The 21,088-nt window shown below is 49.8% G+C and overlaps 1 protein-coding gene across 1 annotated transcript in view; it reads right to left on the reverse strand.

The window, feature by feature from the left end:
* ABCA13 (ATP binding cassette subfamily A member 13) overlaps positions 1–21,088 on the reverse strand; it is a 2,590,787-nt gene that overhangs the window by 196,034 nt on the left and 2,373,665 nt on the right. The window contains exon 46 of the mRNA XM_086964984.1: positions 19,709–19,843. Coding sequence (XP_086821110.1) covers positions 19,709–19,843 — 135 coding nt within the window. The remainder of the gene's footprint in view (positions 1–19,708; positions 19,844–21,088) is intronic.

Here is a 21,088-nt window from a genome sequence, read left to right on the forward strand (position 1 = left end):
AGCCGGTAATGGGAGGCGTGAGATAGGTCTATAGCTGTCAGGATCCAAAGGGTCCATTTTTTTTTATCAGCAGAAGTATTGATGCTGATTTCCAGGACCTAGGAAAATGGCCAGCATTTAAGATGGTATTAAGCAAAGGAGTAAGGATGGGGGCAATGGCCTTAGGGATACTTTTTATCACTGAGACTGGACAAGGGCCCACGGGCGACACAGAATGAGCTGCCTTTAGGAGATTAACTAAATCTTGCGTCTCGAGCGGTGTGAAGCCCTCTAACAAAGGTACAGAATTTATCACAGTTGGCCCTGGCCTAACTACGACCTCAACATTCCCCTTTTTGCTGTTGCGAACAGGAGGAAAAGATGGCTTCCACCTTATTTCTAAAGAAGAGGGCTAGTGATTCACAAAGGGTGGAACTGCTGGGTGTTACAAGTCTAGCCAGATTCGTCAATTTGATAATAGTTTTAAACAATTGTCTCGATGAAACTTTGGCCTTGTTGATCTTCTTCACAAAGTGTAATTGTTTAGTTTCCATAAGTAATGTTTTATAATTTGTGAGGCTTGTTTTATAAGCCTCTTTTTTATTGAAATTGTACCCCTTTCTCCATGCCAGTTCAACCCTTCTGCAGTCCATTTTATGTTTTTGTAGATTTTCCGAAAACCAGGGGGTAGAGGGGACGAGCTCGCTTAGGAATGTGTAGTTTAACCGGTGCTAAGATGTTACATGCATCCTCAATTCATCCCGAATAAGGGGCCGTAGCCTCCTCCACTTCCACTGGGAGAGTCGGGTGGTTGCCACTAAGATTTTCTCCAGTTCAAGGCTATCTTTGCTTTTCCAAGACAGTACGGCTATCTTGTCTTTAGGTTTTGATTTGTGTTGGGAGTGAGCAGTTTTTGCTAACGTAAAAATAATCGCCGCATGATCCGTCCAAGTAAGTAGTAATACCTCAATAATAGAAAGACTAGAATGGTTGGAAAAATTTCCATCTATGGTATGTCCGGCTACATGCATAGGACTGGTTACCCTCTGCTCTAGGCCTCCTCCATTCATAATCTCCTTCAACCTCATGTTATCCGGGTCCAGAGGATACTCCAAATAAAAAGTTAAGTCCCCCATCACAGTAAAAGAGGAGGCACACAGCCCTTCCTCTAGGAGAGTGCCGATGGAATCCAGAAATATGCCCCTAGGACCTGGTGGACAGTAAATGAGGATGGTTTTGAAAGTGTCATGGGAAGAGATTCTTACACTAATTGACAGTGCTTCACACGCTAAGTTGGAGGCTGTGCAGAAGGAGGGCTTTAGACTATTGTGATAAATGACTGCCAGACCTCTTTAACTGTCTATTAAGGGTGAGATAGAGACAGTCTGGGGGAGATGCTTTTACAATGTCAGGGCCAGAGGAATCGTCAGTCCAGGACTTGGTTATGAATGCCATCTTAATGTTATATTCCTCAATGAGGAGAGCACATTCCAGACTGTGCTTGGCCAGAGACCTGGCGTTAAGAAGGAGACATTTAACGACAGGCAAGTCATTTTGCCTGTGATTGCATCTTGTCAAATTGGGCAGCTGGTTAATGGTGAGAGCCATAATATGTGGAAGAGGCGACAAGCACTTTGTGCAAGTGGCTGCTTGATCTTTAGGGTGCATACTAGGCGGGAATCTGGGGCAACTCGCCTTACCCCTCAGTGGATCAAGTTTCATTAGTGTATCTCTGGGGTAGCATAACATCCTTGGAGCAAGAGGACATGGGGGACTGGCCCTGAGCCCCGCCCGAGTGCAGAGTGCGCGTTTGTCTAGGAGAAGTTTAAATGTTCTTCCGCCTGCCGTCTAGCACCTGACGTGGCAGGGTGTGTGTCATGCCGTGTGTGTCCGCCCTCCACTCAATCAGTGTCAGTTGCAGTGGACCGGGGTCGGAGCACAAGAAGCACGATTCAAGAATGCCTAGTGCGAACCACGCAACAAAATAGCAGCAGAATGTGGACAGAATGATAAAACAGGTAAAAGCACATTTTTTTAAATATCCAGCATCGGCACCAGCAGAACTTACAGAAGTCCGCTGCGCATCCGTCTCATAGATGTTTTATTTTTTTTATCTGTTTATTGATTTTCGTCAAAAGAATGACATCAGATAACAAGAATACTGTTACAATAAAGTCATAGAAACCAACCAAACCCCAACCCCCCCTCCCCCCGTCCTTCCCACAGGCAGCACAGATAGAGATCCAAAATAATGAAGGCGTACATTTGGCTCAATAGCTGCACATATACAAAATTATAACAGTAACGACCTGATACAAGACCTTTCAATAAAGCTGTTAATATATTCATCAACGAAGGCATTCGGGCATAAAAGAACTCAACGCTCCCAGGATGTGGAACGCTCTACCTGGAGTCCTCAGATGCAACCCCTCCTTCTCCTGTTCAATAGGGACCTGAAACTTCATCTCCTTAACAAATACTTTCCTGACCAAGGTCATCTAATGTAAACTTCAATATCCGAGTTGACTCCTCTCTCTCTTGACAATCAAGGATAGTTGGTGACCGGACTATGTTAATTACCTTTTCTCTTTTATTGTTCTCTCCCCCGCAGATGCACTGTTTATTTAATTTATCATGCTGTATTTTTTTATCTCTGGTTTGCTTCCTTACTGCCAGCCTACAATGTAATGTTATGTCCTTCTGTTTTTTACAGTGTGCATGTAAAGCGCTCTGATACCTACGGGTCAAGTTAGCGCTATATAAAACTTTAAAAATTAAATAAATAAAAGAGCAGCGCTCAGGGCAGTGTTGTCTCATAGATGTTTAAATGCTCTTCTGCCTGCTATCTAGCATCTGACGTGCCAGGGGGTGTGTTGTGCCGTGTGTCCGCCCTCCACTCAATCAGCGTCAGCTGCAGTGGACCGGGGTCAGAGCACATGGAAAGGGGCGACCACTCGGTCCCCCCGAACGTATGGTTGGGTGCTCCGATCCCCCCGGGAAACCATTTTGGGCGGGAGGCGTGGCTCGGCTGGTATGCCCGAAGTGGCGTAGCCGGGAGGCGCCTTTTCCCGCCAAGGAGGGGTTGTCCTAGACATCCGCATGGTAGACCACGCCCAGTAGGCGCACCGCAGGAGGGTCCCCGCCCTCCCACAGCTGGATAAATAGAGCGAAAATCCGAAGACGCATCCTCTTGTTCCTGTGCTCTGAAGGCTGCACCTACTCGTTGCTCGTGAGCCCTCGACGGAACAAGCGGCAATTTTGAGAACTTGTAATCTTGTTGTTTCTCTTTCAGTTATTTGGAGTACGAAGGATCCAGGACCTCGTTGACCAACTAGAGCTGAGTACTCGAAGCCATGGCCGGCAAGAAAGCGGGAAAGGGCTCCGAGATGGAGAAGGTATTGCGCCATTTGTCGAACCGAATGGCGAGCATGGACCGAAAGCTCGGAAAAGTTGACTTGATCGGCCGGGGTTTGGCCGAAGTTAAGAAACAGTTAGCGGCCCAGAACAGCTCAGGCCGCCCAAAAAAGGTAATAGGCCCGGTCTTGCCGGGAGTAGTCCCTGAGGGTAGGGCGAAGCGTGTTAAGAGGAGGGCGGTTTCTGGGGAAGATCCGGTTCCCGAGGTACCCCCAGTCGCCCCATTACACCGGCGGTCAGCCCGGTACCAAACCCAGATATAGGTTTACCAATCCCGGTTGTAATTACCCCTGTTAATGACGAGGAGATGCCCCCGGAGCTTGCCATCCAGTTAGCGGCAGTGTTGCCCTGGCTCAAGAAGAAAGCGGGGGGGGCAGTGGCCGCGAGAGACCCGGCCGAGGAAGCTAGGCTAATAATCGAGCAGTTACGGCAGTCGAGAGAGGCCGCGACGGCGAATGTTCCTCTTGTTCCTCCACAGGTGGCGCCAGGAGGACCTGCAGTTAGCCGGGAAAAGGTGGCAGACACGACGGTCCAACCTGGTAAGCACACATTGCCAATGGCAGGGGAGGGTTCATTACCTTCAAGGCGTGAAAGGGTGGCCCAGCACATCCCTGCAGCCACGAAGGAACTGATATGGGGGGAGAAATATGTGAATATGTTTTCCTTGTTGACTGACCATCGCGAGATGGAATATGCAAAATCTCAGAAGGATTTGTGGCACCCCAGTGTATGGCGGGCCAAGATGGCGGAATTTAGGGTCGATGAGACCGTAGCAAATTGGGTCAAGGCCTTTTCGATATTTACGGCAGTCATGAGGGAACGCAAACCAGAAGTTATGACTGAGTTGACCTGTTATCAGAATAGGATTATGGATTTTTATACCATGTATGAGGGGGATGAGTGGAAAGGATATGATATGAAATTCCGTAAAGCGAAAGAGTTTGATGCGACTTTGACCTGGGATTGCCTCGACTCGGTGTCATGGCACAAGCAGCTCTTGCCTGGGGCAGCAGGTACGTCCTCGCCGGGCGGGAGCGGGTCTGGGTCAGTCCGCCAAAAACCCGCGGTGCCCTTTCGAGCGGGCGCCGGTGGGGAATATCAGCCCAAGACCGGCGGGAGTGGCGGCAAGCGGGGGGTTTGTTGGGGCTTCAATAGAGGCAACTGTAACAGGCCCCAGGGAACATGTAGGTTCCGGCATGCGTGTGCGGGCTGTGGGAATTCCTCACACCCGGAGAGTAGCTGTAGATCAAAAAACAGTGGAATGGGCGGAAAAGGGTGGTCTAAGCAGGAGTGAGGTGGTACTTTGTACCCGGTTGCCTACACATGTCGATATCATGGCACTGACCCCTTGGTTGAACAAATACCCTGATCATGTGTCCGCCGGGGTGTTGAGGAAGGGATTCCTATTATGGCTTCAACATCCCGGCGGGAGATTTTCGGGGGGACTCTTTTTGTAAAAATCAGTTATCTGTCCAACATAACCCAAGTGTAGCTGCAAGAAAAATCTCCAAAGAAGTCAGCTTGGGGCGGGTGGCGGGGCCTTTTCATCGCCCGCCGGTGGCGGGTTTCGTGTGTTCTCCGCTAGGGGTGGTCCCAAAGAAAGACCCGGGAGAGTTTAGACTCATTCACAACTTGTCTGCCCCAAAAGGTTCTTCTGTGAACGAAGCCATTGACCCGGATATTTGTTCAGTGCGGTACGCATCGTTCGACGATGCCGTGGCCATATTAAATCACCTGGGCCCCGGAGCGCTGATGGCGAAATCAGACATCGAATCGGCATTCCGGCTGCTCCCGGTACACCCGCGAGATCAGCGATTACTAGGTTTTGCTTTTCAGGGGAGTTATTTCATGGATAAATGCATGCCTATGGGTTGCTCTATTTCTTGTGCCTATTTTGAAATGTTCAGCTGTTTTTTGGAGTGGTCATTCACCGAGGCCACATGGCATAGGCATTTATGCACTATCTGGATGACTTCCTGTTCCTGGGAGCAGCCGGCGATACGAAATGTGCGCAGGCGCTGCAGGACTTCTGCATCCTCATGCGGGAGTTTGGAGTCCCATTGGCACCAGGTAAGACGGTCGGACCATCTACTTCACTGGAGTTTCTGGGAATTGAGCTCGATTCTGTGGAGGGATGTTTCCGTTTACCGATCGAAAAGGTGGACAAGTTTAGGGCTTCCTTGACACAAAGCCTGAGCAAGGAGAAAGTGACCCTGCACCAGTTACAGCAAACAGTGGGTCAGCTTAACTTTGCCTTGAGGGTGATACCAATGGCCCGCCCCTTCTCACGCTCTATTGCACAAGCTATGGTTGGTCTCAAGGAGGGACACCACCGTACGAGACTGTCGGCAGAGGTACGCCAGGATATGCGCATTTGGTTGGCATTTCTGGCGGACTTCAACGGTCGAGTTGTGTGGAACAAGCCACCAGCGTCTTCAGATGAACTAGGTTTGTCGACTGACTCAGCTGGGAGTGTGGGATTTGGAGCAATCTTTGGTAACCGATGGTCGGCGCAAGTATGGCCGACGTGGTGGCACTCCAGCGGTCTGACAGGTAACATTGGGTTCTTGGAACTATTCCCCATTTGGGTTGCTCTGATGGCATGGCCAGACGATTTCAGGGACCGCTCAGTGGTGTTTTGGTCTGATAATATGACTGTGGTTGAGTGCATTAACCAGCAGGCAGCCCGCTGCAAGTGGATCTTGAGATTGTTGAAAGAAATTGTACTACTTTGCATGAGATTGAATGTACTGTTCAGGGCAAAACATGTGCCAGGCGTACTGAATCATGCAGCTGATGCACTTTCTCGTTCACATATGCAGGCGTTCAGGGGCTACCTACCCACAGCGGACCTAGTGGCGGCACCGTTCCCCGAAGCACTATGGCTAATCGGTGCCCCGGATTACAAGACCTCGTGGCAGCCAGTTTAGCCCCCAGGACAAGGAAGGCATACGAAGGAGTGTTTCGTTCCTACTGCACATTTTTGGGTCCGACAGGGAGACAGAGCTGGGGTCAGGAGGAATCCTTCCTGGGGTTCCTGGTAGCGCTGCACAGGGAAGGCCGATCAGCGGCGACGGCCAATAGGCAAAGGGCGGCCATTTCATTCATGGTGCAGGTGCATGGCATAAAAGACCCGACGGGTTCCTTTTTGGTTAAGAAGGCGCTCCGCGGCTGGCAACGCCTCGAGGGCCGCAAGCAGGATGCGAGGCGCCCGATTGGTTTAGACAGGTTGTCTCTACTTATAGCAAAGCTGGATGAGACGTGCTCCTCCCCTTTTGAAGCAGTTCTGTTCCGGGCAGTTTTCGCCTTGGCATTCCATGGGGCTATGCGGGTGAGCGAACTCGTCGCAAGGAACAAGAAAGATATGGAGGGAGGCTTGTGCAGGGATCACGTCCACATAAGGGGTGATTCGATGGTGATCTCGATAGCCAGGTCCAAGACAGACCAGGGAGCTATGGGAAATAGTGTGATCGTGCAGCGCGCGCGAGGGTCCCCCACGTGTCCGATAAAGTGTTTAGAGGAATATTTGGCACTAAGGACGGCTACATGGGGGGGAGTTTGCTTAGGCACAAGGATGGCACCCCACTGATGAGATTTCAGTTTCAGAGGGTGCTGGCACTGTCAATCGCTGCCGCGGGCATGGACCCTTGCGATTTTGGGACCCACTCCTTTAGGATAGGGGCTGCTACTGAGGCTACAGCCAGGGGTCAGAGTGCAGAGGAGGTAAAACAGCTGGGCCGTTGGTCCTCGAATTGCTTCAAAAGGTATGTGCGATTGCACATGTTGTAAAGATCAATTGACATGCACTCAAGCTTCTTGTCTTTTGTTTGAATTACAGTTTCGCGAGCCTGTCACGCGGGGCGGATTTTGCAGTCGACCCAACATCAGGAGACCAGCGGTCAAGGATCACCGACTGGAGAGAGAGTGGTATGGGTCGTGGGCCACTCATATGTGAGGCGCGCCGGGGACTTATTCAAGGCAGGTGACGCGACTCACGCATCTGGGGAATACGGGTACAGAGTGACTTTCCACGGGAAGGGCGGGCTCTGTTTTGACCAATTCCAATCGTTTTTTGAGGGTCTTTTAGGGCGGCAAAGGTCACCGCCATCTGTAGTCATAGTACACCTTGGGGGCAATGACTTGGTGACACTGGGTAGACGAGTGTTATTAGAACACATCCTGTCGGCTGTTAGCTGGTTGGCTAAAAAAGTCCCGGGTTGCACGATTGCCTGGTCCCACATGATCCCCAGGAAGGTATGGCGGGGGGGCCTTTCGGTGTCAGCGCTGAACCAATCAGTGAAAAGGGTTAACAATAAAATTGGTAAATTGTTTCGCTCTTCGCAGTTGCATAGTATTCCTCACGGGTGTATTCGGGGCGATCACATGTATATGAATGATGGGGTTCACCTGTCCAGGGAGGGGAATGACTTACTCATAGGAGACTTCATAGCATGGCTAAGGGGTTTGAGGAAGCATGACCTTTAGGAGGAGTAGGGGGGGGGCGGATAGTCGGTCAACTATCCGGCCTGTGGCGGTAAGGTCATGATCGGTGAGCAGTAATTTCAAGGTCCATAGAGGGGGGCGCCACCCAGAATGGATGGGAGCGCCCGGGGGGAGGCGGCCATTGGGCCCTTCCATGGGGAGGCGGCACCCACTAAGGATGGGTCGCCTAGGGGGAGACGGCCATAGGCCCCTCCCGGGGGGAGGCAGCTAGATGCCCCTCCTACGAATTTCCCGGGGGCCGGATATCCGCGACGGCGGATAGAGAGTGTGGGGATGGGGGGGAAGTCCACGCTGTCCTTCCTACAGATACCTGTTAGACCTGACATCATTGGCTTGAGTCTCTCCTCCATTTTTCTGTTTGCCTCTACTGTTTTACGATGTTTTGTTGGTATATGCTTTGGGCGCCGTGTCACTGCTGATCAGTGCCATAGCGCAAGTGCTCCCTATGTTAAAATGATGTGTCTATTGTATCCATGTTTGGCTTATTTGGTTTACTGTCAGTCCCTAGTCGAGTGCACCAGGAGTGCCGGGGCTTGTAAATGCAAATACCGCTCGTGGGCTTGCAGCACGTGTTGTGCCACCCACAGGAGCGGCCTTGTAAAACAATGTCTACGGGTCGGTCATTGCGAGACCCACGTACAGTCTTGTACTGTCACGCAGGCTGCGCAAGTATACCTACTTGCCAGCCCCCCAACCTTCCCTTAACTTCATGTTAGTCACCCCTATGGTAGGCCCGTGGGCAGGGTGCATTGTAAGGATAAGGAAGGACACGCCTGACCAAGTTGGCATGTCCTGATAGTGAAGTACCGCCATCTTCGTGCTTCACTATTGCAAGGTAGCCTGCTCTCCATTGCTTAGAATGGGCCGCCGGGATTATTAATGCTATGATCCTAGCTGGCTCGGAGAGTACGGTGCAATGTCGAGTTTGGTATCCCTGAATTCGGGGTTTAATTACGCATCCGTTGGTGTGGATGGTTTTTGGACTCTGGGTTCGAAAATAGTACTTTTAGAAAGTGTCTATTTTCTTGTCTAACCATATCTGGTCTCTGCTGGTCTTACGTGTGTGTGACAGGAGCTGGGTGGCTCCAAGAGGTCTGGATGAGTCAGTGTGGGATGAGTGGGACATTTACGTTGAGAGTAGGGGGAGAGTAGCTGTTGATAGCCTGCCTTGCCTGATACAATGCTGGCTCCACCTCCTGCCAAGCGACTGATGGCTCTGTACCTGCCATGGACGATCCTAGCCCCACCTCCTGCCAGGAGGGCGATAGCTCTGCTCCTGCCAGTATCAATGCTGGCTCCACCTCCTGCGGGGCGTCTGAGGACCCGGCCCGGCTCAATGAATAGGCCAGGTGCTACTGCCTAGCTCCACCCACCACAGACCCAGGATGTTGGGAAATCCCCGGCATAGACAAAAGGATCAAAGACGAAAAGGGGTATAAGAGGAGGACCCCTGAACTAGGAAATCAGATCACTTCTGACAAGGAACCCTGTAACCAAGGACAAGAAGCCTGCTGATCTAAAGGACTGCCTACCCCTTCTGCCAGTGTGCTGTTGTTGGGGGAATCCTGCAGTGCTTCTTTATTTTTGCCAAGGAACCAGGAGAGAGGAACTGTGTGTGTACTCTCACGCTTGCTAAGAAAATCTCCAAGGACTGGAAGAGTGCCAGTCTCCTGCTGAAGTCACAGGGCTAAAGGACTTCACCTGCTAAAAAGTGCTATCCGCTGGAAGTGTGAATCCAGCACCTCTGAAAGAACCAGCAACCACGAAGATCGGACGCTGGGCCCAACCGACGCCAGCAGCAACGCCAGTGAGTAGGAGTACGGCTCTAACTCCAGAGGACCTCGTGTCTGCCCCGCTGCTGATCGCATCAACCGTGTGCCCTTCGACGCCGTGAGCGCTGCTCACTCTGTGCAACTGCATCATCGACAACGCCTGCTGAGGCCTGATCGACACCGAGACGCGACGCCGGATTGCTCGACGCCGCTGATCATCGTGTGCTTCATTTTCCTAAGGTACTGTGTTGTTGGGGGTCCATGTGACTCCAGGCCCGGCGCAGCGCTCCTCGCGGTCGACGCCGAACCTGTGGATTAACTTTGCCTCGACGTTGTGTAGCTCCCGTGTGAGTTACCCTGTTGCTAAGAACTGTGTTTCCAAGAAGAAGATTTGCTTGATACTAAAAGACTTTTGTGCTAAAGAAGAAACTACCTTTGAACTATCCTTTTTCCTTCCCGAACGTATTTATTCCGATTGTGTACAGTTTTGCCGTTATTTGGTCTTGTGCTAAGTCTTATATAAAAATACTTATTTTTATAATACTACTGTGTCGTGTCCATTTGCAGTGTATTCACTTTATTACTGTACGTGGTCATAATTGCTTAACACACAGCCTCTGAGATAAGCCTGTTCTGCTCTGCCAAGCTACCAACGGGGTGAGCAGGGGTTATCGAAGGGTGTGATCCCCTTGCCCTGACTAGAAAAGGAGTGTCCCTATTTGTCAGGAGTGTATACCTCTGCCAACTAGAGACAGCCGGTTCTAACATTGGTGGGTCAGCGGTGAGGATTTGGACCTTGCATTTATGACCCATGTACAGTGATTAGTGTGCGCTACGTAGTGAAAGCAGACCATAACGCAGTCACAATCTAATTCGGAAGGATCCTATTTTTGTTCTCCGCTTTCCTGAAACTTGATTTTCTGAACACTGCCAGTTTCATCATGAGTGACAACGGAGTCACTGCCCCTGCTATCGTTGTTGTTGAAGAGTTCGAGAGGAGTAAGCTAAAGAGATACAAGAAAGATGAGCTGAAACACTTTTGCAACCAGTTTGAAGTTCCTACCACCGGCCTCTCGAGAAAAGATGATTTTTATAAAGCATTACAGGCCTGGTGGGAGTCCAGAAATCCCTCTGATGTGGTGGTGGTACCCACAGAGGAAGGGGATGAGGAGGTGCCAGTGAATGGACCTGTGCCCTCTCCCGGAAGCAGTGTTTCCTCCAAAGGTCTTTCCCCTGAAGAAAGAGAAGAAAGGGCGAAAGAGCGAGCTTACAACATGGAGATGGCAAGGCTAAAGATAAATGGGCAGTTGGAGTTAGAAAATGCAAGAGGTAGGAGAGAAGCTGATTTGGAGATCAAAAAGTTAGAGTTTGAACGAGAGAAGTTAGCTTTGGAGCGTGAAGCCAGGTTGAGGGAACTGGATATCCAAGCTAAAAAGTTAGAGTTGAATCCCTCTGGTGGCAGCATTCCATCTGAGCCTGCAGAAAGTAAGTTTTACTTCCCGAAAGATGTGATCAAAGATTACAATAAGAATGAAGATATTGGTCAATGGTTTAAAGCATATGAGTTAGCATTGTTGGCCCACCAGGTCCCTGTGAAGAATTGGGGAGCGGGGTTGTGGGGTCGCTTTGTGAATGAGGGAAGAGATACCCTGTTAGACATGCCTGTTGCAGATAGGATGTCGTATGCTCATATGAAAGATGCTTTGATGTTGCGATATGGTTTAACCCCCGAGCAGTACAGACAAGCTTTTAGAGAATGTAAGAAGTTGCCTGGTACGACGTGGGTTGAATATGTGTCTTATTTTTGCAGAGCCATGGATGGTTGGGTAAAGGGCAGCAAAGTGGAAAGTTATGAAGCTCTTTATGATTTGTTTGCGTGGGAGCACTTGTCTAATAACTGTTTTCCAGAGCTGCGCCAGCACCTGATTGATAGCAAGATATCTAGCCCTAGAAAACTTGCTGAGGAGGCGGACCGCTGGGTCAGTACCAGGGTCCACAAGGGTCCAGTGGGAGACTCAGCCAAAGGTGGGCAGGGTCCCCAGCAGAAGAGTGGGGGGGACAAGGGTAAACAGAAGGAGTCTCAGAAAGGGCCCCAAAGTAATCCCCAAGGGAACCAAGGGAAAGGTTCCCAGCCTCCCCCTGAGAAGAAGTCAGGGGCCCCGACGGGTAAACCTGTTCATAGGGGCCCCCTAACCTGCTACGGTTGTGGGCAGGTGGGACACCGGTTTTATGACCCCCAGTGTCCCAAAAAGGATTCCAATGCACCGCCGCGTGCACCCCCTCGTCAGTTGGCAAGTGTAGCCTTGGGAGGGGAGGAGATGGTTGTCCATGGTGGGAGGGGTCCCGCAGAAATGTCCCTGGTCTCGCTAGGAGACATGCAAATGGTCCCTCCACCCCCTCTGCCTAGTAACACTAGTAAATATAGGCAGTGGGTGACCATTAATGGCCATAGAGTGGAAGCCCTCAGAGACACCGGAGCGAGTGTGACAGCTGTCAAGTGTCACTTGGTGTCCTGAGAGCAGGTGGTTCCCCACGCATTCTACCCCGTGATAGCTGCCGATAACTCCCAGAAAGAGTGTGAGGTGGCTCAGGTTTCCTTTGAATGGGGGGGAGTTTCAGGTACTCTTCAGGTTGCTGTGAGGCCCGCCATGCCTGTCGACTGTCTCCTGGGCAATGATTTGGAAGACTCCCCTTGGGCTAAGGTGGAGCGAGCGGCGCACTTGAAAATGTTGGGTGTGCCAGAGTGGGTGTGTGCAACCACTCGATCCATGACAGCGAGTAAGGGTGTTAATGGGGTCCCGGAGCCTGAAAGTACGGCCCAGGACCCAGCTGTGAAGAGAAGAGGCAGGAGGCGCGAGAAACCGGCCTCCGTTGTTCCCGTGGTCCAGAAGGAGGTAGACCCTGAGGGGGATGCCCTGGAGCCCACAGGGGAACAAATTGCCGAACTGGGAGATCTGCCCGAGCTGACCCACTGGCAGCAGGATGGTGGTCCCTCCAGGGAGGAATTCTGTGCGGAACAGAAAGTGTGCCCTTCTCTTGTGGGCATGAGGCAGCAGGCCTCAGCCCAATCCTCAGGTGATCAGTCAGGGTCACATTTTGTGTACTGGGAGAACGACCTCCTGTATAGCGAGCCTAAGGCTGCTGAGCCTGGGTCAGCCCGTGTGCTGGTGGTACCCCAGCGCTTCAGAGCCTTCCTACTGGGTTTGGCTCATGACCTACCGTTAGCTGGACATCTGGGGCAGGACAAGACCTATGACAGGCTTGTCACCCATTTTTATTGGCCTCAGATGCGTAGGGATGTAGACATCCATTGCAAGACTTGTCGCACTTGCCAGGCAAGTGGAAAAAGCGGAAGGAAGCAGAAGGCTCCCCTCCAACCTTTTCCAGTGGTCAGCACCCCCTTTGACCAGGTGGGTATTGACATCGTTGGGCCCCTGGACCCCAAGACAGCCCTAGGCAACAGGTTCATCCTGGTCTTGGTGGACCATGCCACAAGGTACCCGGAAGCCATCCCTCTCAGGACAGTGACGGCCCCCGTGGTGGGACGGGCACTGATGGGTGTTTTCTCCCGGATGGGGTTCCCCAGAGAGGTGGTGTCCGACCGAGGAACCAACTTCATTTCGAACTACATGAAGTCTCTGTGGAAGGAGTGCGGGGTAACCTACAAGTTCACCACTCCTTACCACCCTCAAGGAAATGGGCTGGTTGAAAGATTGAACCGGACCCTGAAAGGCATGATCATGGGTCTTGAAGAACCAATGAGGCGGAAATGGGACGTCCTCTTGCCATGCCTGTTGTTTGCTTACCGTGAGGTGCCGCAGAAGGCTCTAGGGTTCAGCCCCTTTGAGCTCTTATACGGTCACCTGGTAAGAGGACCTTTGAGTCTGGTCAAGGAAGGCTGGGAGCAATCTCCCAGGAAACCTCCCCAGGATGTATACAGCTACATGCTGGCCTTTCGGAACCAGACTCGGCGCTTCAGAGAACTTGCTCAGGCAAATCTGGAGGCCAGCCAGGAGGAGATGAAGCGATGGTACGACCGGAATGCCACTCTGGTAGAGCTTCAACCTGGTCAGGAAGTGTGGGTCATGTCCCCTGTGGAACCTTGTGCGCTCAAGGACAGGTGGACTGGACCGTTTAAGGTTGTGGAGAAGAAGAGCGATGTCACCTACCTGGTGGACTTGAAATCTCCCAGGAACCCCTTGCGGGTCCTGCATGTCAACCGTTTGAAGCCCCACTTAGAAAGGTCCGAAGTGGGCATGCTCCTAGCTACAGATGATGGAACGGAGGAGGAGAGTGAGCCTCTTCCTGACCTCCTGTATGCTAAAGAGCAAGACGGGTCAGTGGATGGTGTGGTCCTCTCTGACACACTGACCCTTGAGCAGAAACAGGATTGTCGCCACCTGTTGGGACAATTCCCGGATCTGTTTTCCTTGGTTCCGGGTGTCACGCATTGGTGTGTCCATGACGTTGACACCGGAGACAGCCCTCCTGTGAAGCACAAGGCTTACAGGGTGACTGACAAGGTCCGAGCGTACATTAAGGAGGAGGTCTCCAAAATGTTCGCGTTAGGGGTGATTGAGTCCTCTAGCAGTCCTTGGGCCAGCCCAGTGGTCTTGGTCCCGAAGGCTGCAGCGCCTGGTGCTTCACCGGAACTCCGGTTCTGCGTGGACTACCGAGGGCTCAATTCAGTCACGAAGACTGACGCGCACCCCATCCCCAGAGCTGATGAGCTCATCGATCGGTTAGGGGCTGCCCGGTACCTTAGTACGTTTGACTTAACGTCTGGGTACTGGCAGATCGCCTTGACTGATGGGGCAAAGGAGAGGTCAGCATTCTCCACACCAGATGGGCTATACCAGTTCCGGGTGATGCCCTTTGGGATGAAGAATGCCCCTGCCACCTTCCAGAGGTTGGTCAACCAGGTCTTGGCTGGACTGGAGGATTTCAGTGCCGCCTACCTGGACGACATCGCAGTGTTCAGCGCCAGCTGGGAGGAACACTTGCGCCACCTCCAGGAAGTGTTGTTGGCCTTGCGCGGAGCAGGCCTCACAATCAAAGCCAGTAAGTGCCAGATTGGGCAGGGTTCTGTGGTGTACTTGGGGCACCAAGTAGGGAGCGGTAAGGTGGCCCCCCTGCAACCCAAGATTGATACCATCCTGGCTTGGGCCCCGCCCAAAACCCAAACACAGGTGAGAGCCTTCTTAGGACTCACGGGTTATTACAGGAGGTTTGTCAAGGATTACGGCAACATTGTGCACCCCTTGACTTCGCTGACTTCCAGGAAGCAGCCACGAAACGTGATCTGGACTGATGCCTGTCAAACGGCCTTTGACACCCTGAAAACTGCAATGTGCACAGCACCTATACTCCAGGCACCCGACTTTTCAAAAGAATTCATTGTTCAGACGGACGCTTCAGAGCATGGCGTGGGGGCTGTTCTAGCTCAGGTGAATGAAGAGGGCCGAGACTTGCCTGTAGCCTTCATCAGTAGGAGGTTACTTCCCAGGGAAACGAGGTGGAGTGCGATAGAGAGAGAAGCATTTGCTGTGGTCTGGGCGCTGAAGAAGCTAAGACCCTACCTGTTTGGGACTCACTTCCGGGTTCAGACAGACCACAGGCCCCTCGCCCCTCAGATGGTTGATGCAGATGAGGGGTGAGAATCCAAAACTGTTGAGGTGGTCCATTGCTCTACAGGGGATGGACTTTACGGTGGAACACCGCCCTGGTACAGATCACGCCAATGCTGATGGTCTGTCCAGATTTTTCCGCCTTAGTGCTGAGGACTCCCTAGGTCAAGGGTAGTTCTCCCCACATTTCAGCTGGAGGGGACACGTGTTAGACCTGACATCATTGGCTTGAGTCTCTCCTCCATTTTTCTGTTTGCCTCTACTGTTTTGCGATGTTTTGCTGGTATATGCTTTGGGCGCCGTGTCACTGCTGATCAGTGCCATAGCGCAAGTGCTCCCTATGTTAAAATGATGTGTCTATTGTATCCATGTTTGGCTTATTTGGTTTACTGTCAGTCCCTAGTCGAGTGCACCAGGAGTGCCGGGGCTTGTAAATGCAAATACCGCTCGTGGGCTTGCAGCACGTGTTGTGCCACCCACAGGAGCGGCCTTGTAAAAGAATGTCTACGGGTCGGTCATTGCGAGACCCACGTACAGTCTTGTACTGTCACGCAGGCTGCGCAAGTATACCTACTTGCCAGCCCCCCAACCTTCCCTTAACTTCATGTTAGTCACCCCTATGGTAGGCCCGTGGGCAGGGTGCATTGTAAGGATAAGGAAGGACACGCCTGACCAAGTTGGCATGTCCTGATAGTGAAGTACCGCCATCCTCGTGCTTCACTATTGCAAGGTAGCCTGCTCTCCATTGCTTAGAATGGGCCGCCGGGATTATTAATGCTATGATCCTAGCTGGCTCAGAGAGTACGGTGCAATGTCGAGTTTGGTATCCCTGAATTCGGGGTTTAATTACGCATCCGTTGGTGTGGATGGTTTTTGGACTCTGGGTTCGAAAATAGTACTTTTAGAAAGTGTCTATTTTCTTGTCTAACCATATCTGGTCTCTGCTGGTCTTGCGTGTGTGTGACAGGAGCTGGGTGGCTCCAAGAGGTCTGGATGAGTCAGTGTGGGATGAGTGGGACATTTACGTTGAGAGTAGGGGGAGAGTAGCTGTTGATAGCCTGCCTTGCCTGATACAATGCTGGCTCCACCTCCTGCCAAGCGACTGATGGCTCTGTACCTGCCATGGACGATCCTAGCCCCACCTCCTGCCAGGAGGGCGATAGCTCTGCTCCTGCCAGTATCAATGCTGGCTCCACCTCCTGCGGGGCGTCTGAGGACCCGGCCCGGCTCAATGAATAGGCCAGGTGCTACTGCCTAGCTCCACCCACCACAGACCCAGGATGTTGGGAAATCCCCGGCATAGACAAAGGGATCAAAGACGAAAAGGGGTATAAGAGGAGGACCCCTGAACTAGGAAATCAGATCACTTCTGACAAGGAACCCTGTAACCAAGGACAAGAAGCCTGCTGATCTAAAGGACTGCCTACCCCTTCTGCCAGTGTGCTGTTGTTGGGGGAATCCTGCAGTGCTTCTTTATTTTTGCCAAGGAACCAGGAGAGAGGAACTGTGTGTGTACTCTCACGCTTGCTAAGAAAATCTCCAAGGACTGGAAGAGTGCCAGTCTCCTGCTGAAGTCACAGGGCTAAAGGACTTCACCTGCTAAAAAGTGCTATCCGCTGGAAGTGTGAATCCAGCACCTCTGAAAGAACCAGCAACCACGACGATCGGACGCTGGGCCCAACCGACGCCAGCAGCAACGCCAGTGAGTAGGAGTACGGCTCTAACTCCAGAGGACCTCGTGTCTGCCCCGCTGCTGATCGCATCAACCGTGTGCCCTTCGACGCCGTGAGCGCTGCTCACTCTGTGCAACTGCATCATCGACAACGCCTGCTGAGGCCTGATCGACACCGAGACGCGACGCCGGAGTGCTCGACGCCGCTGATCATCGTGTGCTTCATTTTCCTAAGGTACTGTGTTGTTGGGGGTCCGTGTGACTCCAGGCCCGGCGCAGCGCTCCCCGCGGTCGACGCCGAACCTGTGGATTAACTTTGCCTCGACGTTGTGTAGCTCCCGTGTGAGTTACCCTGTTGCTAAGAACTGTGTTTCCAAGAAGAAGATTTGCTTGATACTAAAAGACTTTTATGCTAAAGAAGAAACTACCTTTGAACTATCCTTTTTCCTTCCCGAACGTATTTATTCCGATTGTGTACAGTTTTGCCGTTATTTGGTCTTGTGCTAAGTCTTATATAAAAATACTTATTTTTATAATACTACTGTGTCGTGTCCATTTGCAGTGTATTCACTTTATTACTGTACGTGGTCATAATTGCTTAACACACAGCCTCTGAGATAAGCCTGTTCTGCTCTGCCAAGCTACCAAGGGGGTGAGAAGGGGTTATCGAAGGGTGTGATCCCCTTGCCCTGACTAGAAAAGGAGTGTCCCTATTTGTCCGGAGTGTATACCTCTGCCAACTAGAGACAGCCGGTTCTAACAATACCTCACACGGGAACTCGTACGACCTTTAAGATGGCGTCGAGTGGAAAGGGGGCCCCCACGACAAAGGGAAGTTACAGTTGGCAATGAGGGTAGAGTCCTCTGCGCATGCGGCACTCACACCGCGAGGGCGAGATTTTGGTAGTAGGGATCTGACACCGGTTAAGACCTTGCCGTTGGCCCTTAATGCTAGGATGTACAATTTTAACTTAGAATGTATGCATTTTTCAGATGCTAGACTCGGCTAGGAAACCTTTGTATTAGAGATCTGTTAAGGTTAGCCAAAGAACATGTCTTCATCGAAATGTAATAAATGTAAAATTGTACATAATTCATGAAACTTTTATTTAATGTTTTAAATTTTGTTTCATATTTTAATAAATACGGCCGGGGGGTAACTCCCCCCCGCCTTCCAAAAGTTCAAACCTGTGTCCGACTTATCCCATACATTGGGGATTGGTGTTGGGAGGGGGTGGCGGGCATCCCGGCCATACGAGCACGATTCAAGAATGCATATTGCAAACCATGCAACAAAATAGCAGCAGAATGTGGACAGAAGGATAAAACAGGTAAAAGCAAATTTTTTAAATATCCAGCATTGGCGCCAGCAGAACTTACAGAAGTCCGCTGTGTGTCCGTCTCATAGATATTTAAATGCTCTTCTGCCTGCCGTCTAGCGTCGATGTGCCAGGGGGGTGTGTTGGCCCACCACTCAATCAGCGTCAGCTGCGGTGGACCGGGGTCGGAGCACACTAGCACGATTCAAGAATGCCTAGTGCAAACCATGCAACAATATAGCAACAGAATGTGGGATTCTACTCATTTTCTCAAATGCTCTGATTTTTCTGAAGCCCTCGTTTGGCATCATAATGTTAGAGTTCCTAAACACAATCTAATCAAATCGGCTTTCCCATTCAAGATGCTAGGGAACTTCGATTTCCTCCAATTTTGAGCATTATCCCTGATACCCAGTTCTAGTCCAAATCTCGTCCAGCGTTCATTCTTTGTCTTCAAGGATATTTATTAGTGCTCTTTTAAGATTTAAATCGATTCGGGTGACCTATGACCTTTCGACTAGTGGTCGGAATATAGTTGCTAATGTGCTTGATGCACGGTCAATCCTTTTCGGATGTTTTAAAGAATCACATCTGATGGTTCACCACAGAAATTCTGCTTCAACAGATCATGCTTGTAGAAATTACAGTTAGCACGAGGTCTATGTGTTTTTTTTTCTTGTAACGCGTTATGACTTTTGTAATGGTAACCTTAATAAAAAATGTAAACTCTACAAATAAGAGAAAATTAATACACTAGACCAGTGATTACTACATTTTTTAGAATCACAACCCACTTTTTAAAACAACAAACTTTCACGACCCACCTACCTTTAACAGACATGAGGTGGAATATTTTTTAATGTAACTAAAGCATGGTGTGGTATCACACTGCTATTTATAGAAAACATATTTTCAATTGAAATTTCCACTACATTTGCACAGGCATACATTTTAACTGATAAAACTATATAGCATGCAAATGATAACGGGTGGAAATCAGGTTTCTGTGATTATTTATGCATCACCAAGTTATCTTGATTTGTTTTGAGCCTAATAAAATCCCTGTTTACAGGGAACTTCAGAATTACAAACACAGTGCCTTGTTTTTGCTTTCCTAACTGTTGTATGCATACAGTTCATTTGCAAGCATTTACTTTTTTGTTGAGTATTGCAAAAAACAACATCCTGCATTGTGACATCATTTCTTTTAAAAAGTCCTCTCACTTTGCAGTGACAGAAAGAAAAGTTAACTCCAATCCCCATGTTAAAAGAATAAAACAGCTTTATTTAGTGCTCTGACTTTCCCGTCCCATCAAAAATCAGCTACGACCCAGAGTTTGGGAAACACTGCATTAGAACATACTGAAATTAGGCTTTCATGCTACAAAATAAGCAATTAGTTAAACTCAATTGTTCTCTTACCAGTAACAGTATTTGAGGCTTGCCAACCAGAGCTAAGGCAGTGGAGAGTTTTCTCTTTGTCCCGCCACTGTAGGTCTTGACTAATTTGTCCACATGACCACCAAGATGCAAGCGGCTAACAAGGTCCCTCGAAACCTGAAATGATGTTATTACGTCATTAATAGAGACCCTGCAAATTACATTACCCTGCAGTGAGTATCTTCAGGAGAACTTATAAAAACTTTAAGGACAGCATGAGAAATATAGGCTTATAACCCCAATCTATTTTTGACACCCATCAGTCTTATAAGGTTCATAATGAATGATTGACAAATTTATGCAAGACCGAGGCTTGCAGATGTGGAATGGATTGCAAAAGTATAGTTCATGAGAACACATTTGGCTAGGGAAAGTTAAATGAATAAAACATGTATGTTACTAGAGCTACTCCTGGTATGTGTCAAGTTAATTGATAGTACTCGCTACTGTAGGCTAAGTGTAAGTTGTCACCCGCAGCATGAGTAAACACTCCGGTAATAAGGCTCAGATGCGAGAAAGAGATGGTAGCAAATGGACCCTAAGTGCTATTTTGTAGCAGTAGGAAACTGGAATGACGTAGTGGAGAGGTTAATCGGATATCATCAGGGGGTAACCAAAGGGAGCAACTAAAGGAAGGTCTGGGTGCAAACTGGTTCCAGAGTTAAGAAACCGAACAAGAAGCACAAATGCCAGATGAGATGCTCTCAGTTGTGCTAGGTCAAATACTGTCTCTTTCCTGCTGGACCTGGAAGTACTCCTCTCCCATCTTGGATTGGGTAGTACTTGTAATATTCAATGTAAATTGGCATCCTGATGGGATGGGAAGGATGCTAACATTTCTGGCACTTCTAAAGTCATGTTATGGGTCTCCACAGACTCCATGTCCATTCCTTATGCCTGTGAAGTGTGGTATGTCCATGAAAATGGTGAAAACTCCGTACAACTCCGACATGTAGATCTGAAGAGCATTTTACTTATAATGAAAGCATTGCATTAATATATATTTTATAATTTATCTCACACATACTCACTGATTCCCTAAGGTTGTGCCTTAATTCAAAGGCCTGTCACTAAATTATGTGAGAAAAACTAAATCTTCTCGTTTAAATACGTTATTCCCCAGTCGATGTCCGTGTATATGGTAATAAAGTATTGTCATGTTGTGCTACAGACAATTTATATAAAAACTGGACATTTATAAACTGCAGATATTTATTTTCAAAGGTTCAATGAACATTCTGAGACATGCATTCTTCTGGACTTACAGACGATTAAATCAGAGAATTATTGTAAGTGTTGTTAAAATGGTGCACACCATTCTGCTCATTTCAGGAACATGTGTAAGGTATTTTTACATACTAT

The sequence above is a fragment of the Lissotriton vulgaris genome, chromosome 4_1, assembly GCF_964263255.1.
Source record: "Lissotriton vulgaris chromosome 4_1, aLisVul1.2, whole genome shotgun sequence".
In the NCBI taxonomy this organism is placed as follows: domain Eukaryota; kingdom Metazoa; phylum Chordata; class Amphibia; order Caudata; family Salamandridae; genus Lissotriton; species Lissotriton vulgaris.